The sequence below is a fragment of the Notolepis coatsorum genome, assembly GCF_963971535.1.
Source record: "Notolepis coatsorum genome assembly, chromosome: 17".
NCBI classification, from domain to species: Eukaryota; Metazoa; Chordata; class Actinopteri; order Aulopiformes; family Paralepididae; genus Notolepis; species Notolepis coatsorum.
In genome coordinates this window covers 99,968,224-99,969,667 of record NC_140181.1, presented here as the reverse complement: position 1 = coordinate 99,969,667, position 1,444 = coordinate 99,968,224, and the positions used below count along the sequence as shown (strand labels likewise).

The 1,444-nt window shown below is 40.9% G+C and overlaps 1 protein-coding gene across 1 annotated transcript in view; it reads right to left on the bottom strand.

The window, feature by feature from the left end:
- LOC311244170 (immunoglobulin-like and fibronectin type III domain-containing protein 1) overlaps positions 1-754 on the bottom strand; it is a gene marked incomplete at both ends in the record, with an annotated part of 80,343 nt that extends 79,589 nt beyond the window's left edge. The window contains one exon of the mRNA XM_084333577.1: positions 703-754. Within this exon, the coding sequence (XP_084189703.1) occupies positions 703-754 (52 nt within the window). The remainder of the gene's footprint in view (positions 1-702) is intronic.
- Between the last annotated feature and the right edge of the window lie 690 nt (positions 755-1,444).

Here is a 1,444-nt window from a genome sequence, read left to right as displayed (position 1 = left end):
TCGTAAGCTCATTCCCTATTCAATCACGCCAAGACACTTTGGTTCCTTCCTGCAGGTATAGTCATGGAACCAACTTAAAGGGATAGTTCCGATTTCTGGAACGCTGTCGATTGGTAGAGAGTCCGCCAATCACAACTGTCGCCTCTTTGTTTGTTCCGAGGGAGGCAACTGTTGTGATTGGAGGATCAAGAAAAGAGGGCGGGTTTGAGACGGTTCACTTGTGACAACAAATGTGATTCTTCGTTTGTCTTCCTCAGCAATAGTCCACCTCTATTGGACTTTTCATTACGACAGATGAGAAAAGAAAACAGGTTTAAGTTAAAGGAACGGCATCCAATGTTGAACGTCATCCACAGTACAATGGGATTCATGCCTACTTAAAACCAATGCATTATAATGTAAACAAATAAATAATAATAAAAGTGTGAGTTATGGCAAGGAAAAGACTGCACATTGCCTTTAAGATGGCTTAAAATGTGGCCTGCTCTCTCAAGCTGTGGCATTAATTGCGAAAATTCTAATAATAATAATAAAAATTACTGGCTTCATTCTGTATGCTTCTATTTAAGACTTTGTCACAGCACAAGTTATTGCTTATTTCCAAACAATAAGAAATAATTGCACTGTAGCATCTACAAGATGGAAACAATGTTACAAGGTTCTCTATTCTACCTTGAACCCGTTTAGTAGAAGGATGCATACCTGGTGGTAGACCAGCAGCACTGGGATCTGGAACCTTTGCCATTGTCGCCATCTTGGCAGGTGTTTGTAGACAAAATGGATGCTCTGTGAATTAAGATGGAAGGTAAGCATCAATATTCTTCATGAGACAACATGGCAATTTGCTTGTGGTACATGGTAAATGGTGCATTTATATAGAGCTTTTATCAAAAGTGCTTTACAATTTACATTTTGTACCCATTCACTCACACATTCACACACACCGACAGCGGGACGCGACCATGCAAGGTGCCAACCTGCTCATCGGGAGCAGTTAGGGGTTATACGTGTCTTGGGTCAAGGACACTTGGACACGCTGCACCGGGAGGAGCTGGAATCAAACCGGGAACCTCTGGGAGTACCAGACGATTGCTGAGCCACTGTCATGGGTTCATTTCCCTTGCACTTTTAATTAGCAGAAAGGGTGCATGTTACTGGAGACATCCGTCAACCTGTGTTCGGTTACCTTCACATAGTCACTTGCTTGCATCCAGAATGACCCAGGAGACTATCCCACTGGAAGAGTGTTATATATATATATATATATATATATATATATATATATATATATATATATATATATAATTGTGTGTATATAACACCAAAGATCCTGACCCAGCTCTATTATTCACTTTTATCACTGCCAGTCAATCACTGAGAGTCACGTAGAGACACACCACACAATTACGTACCGTTGTCACGTTTTGAGAGCTGGGTCACAATT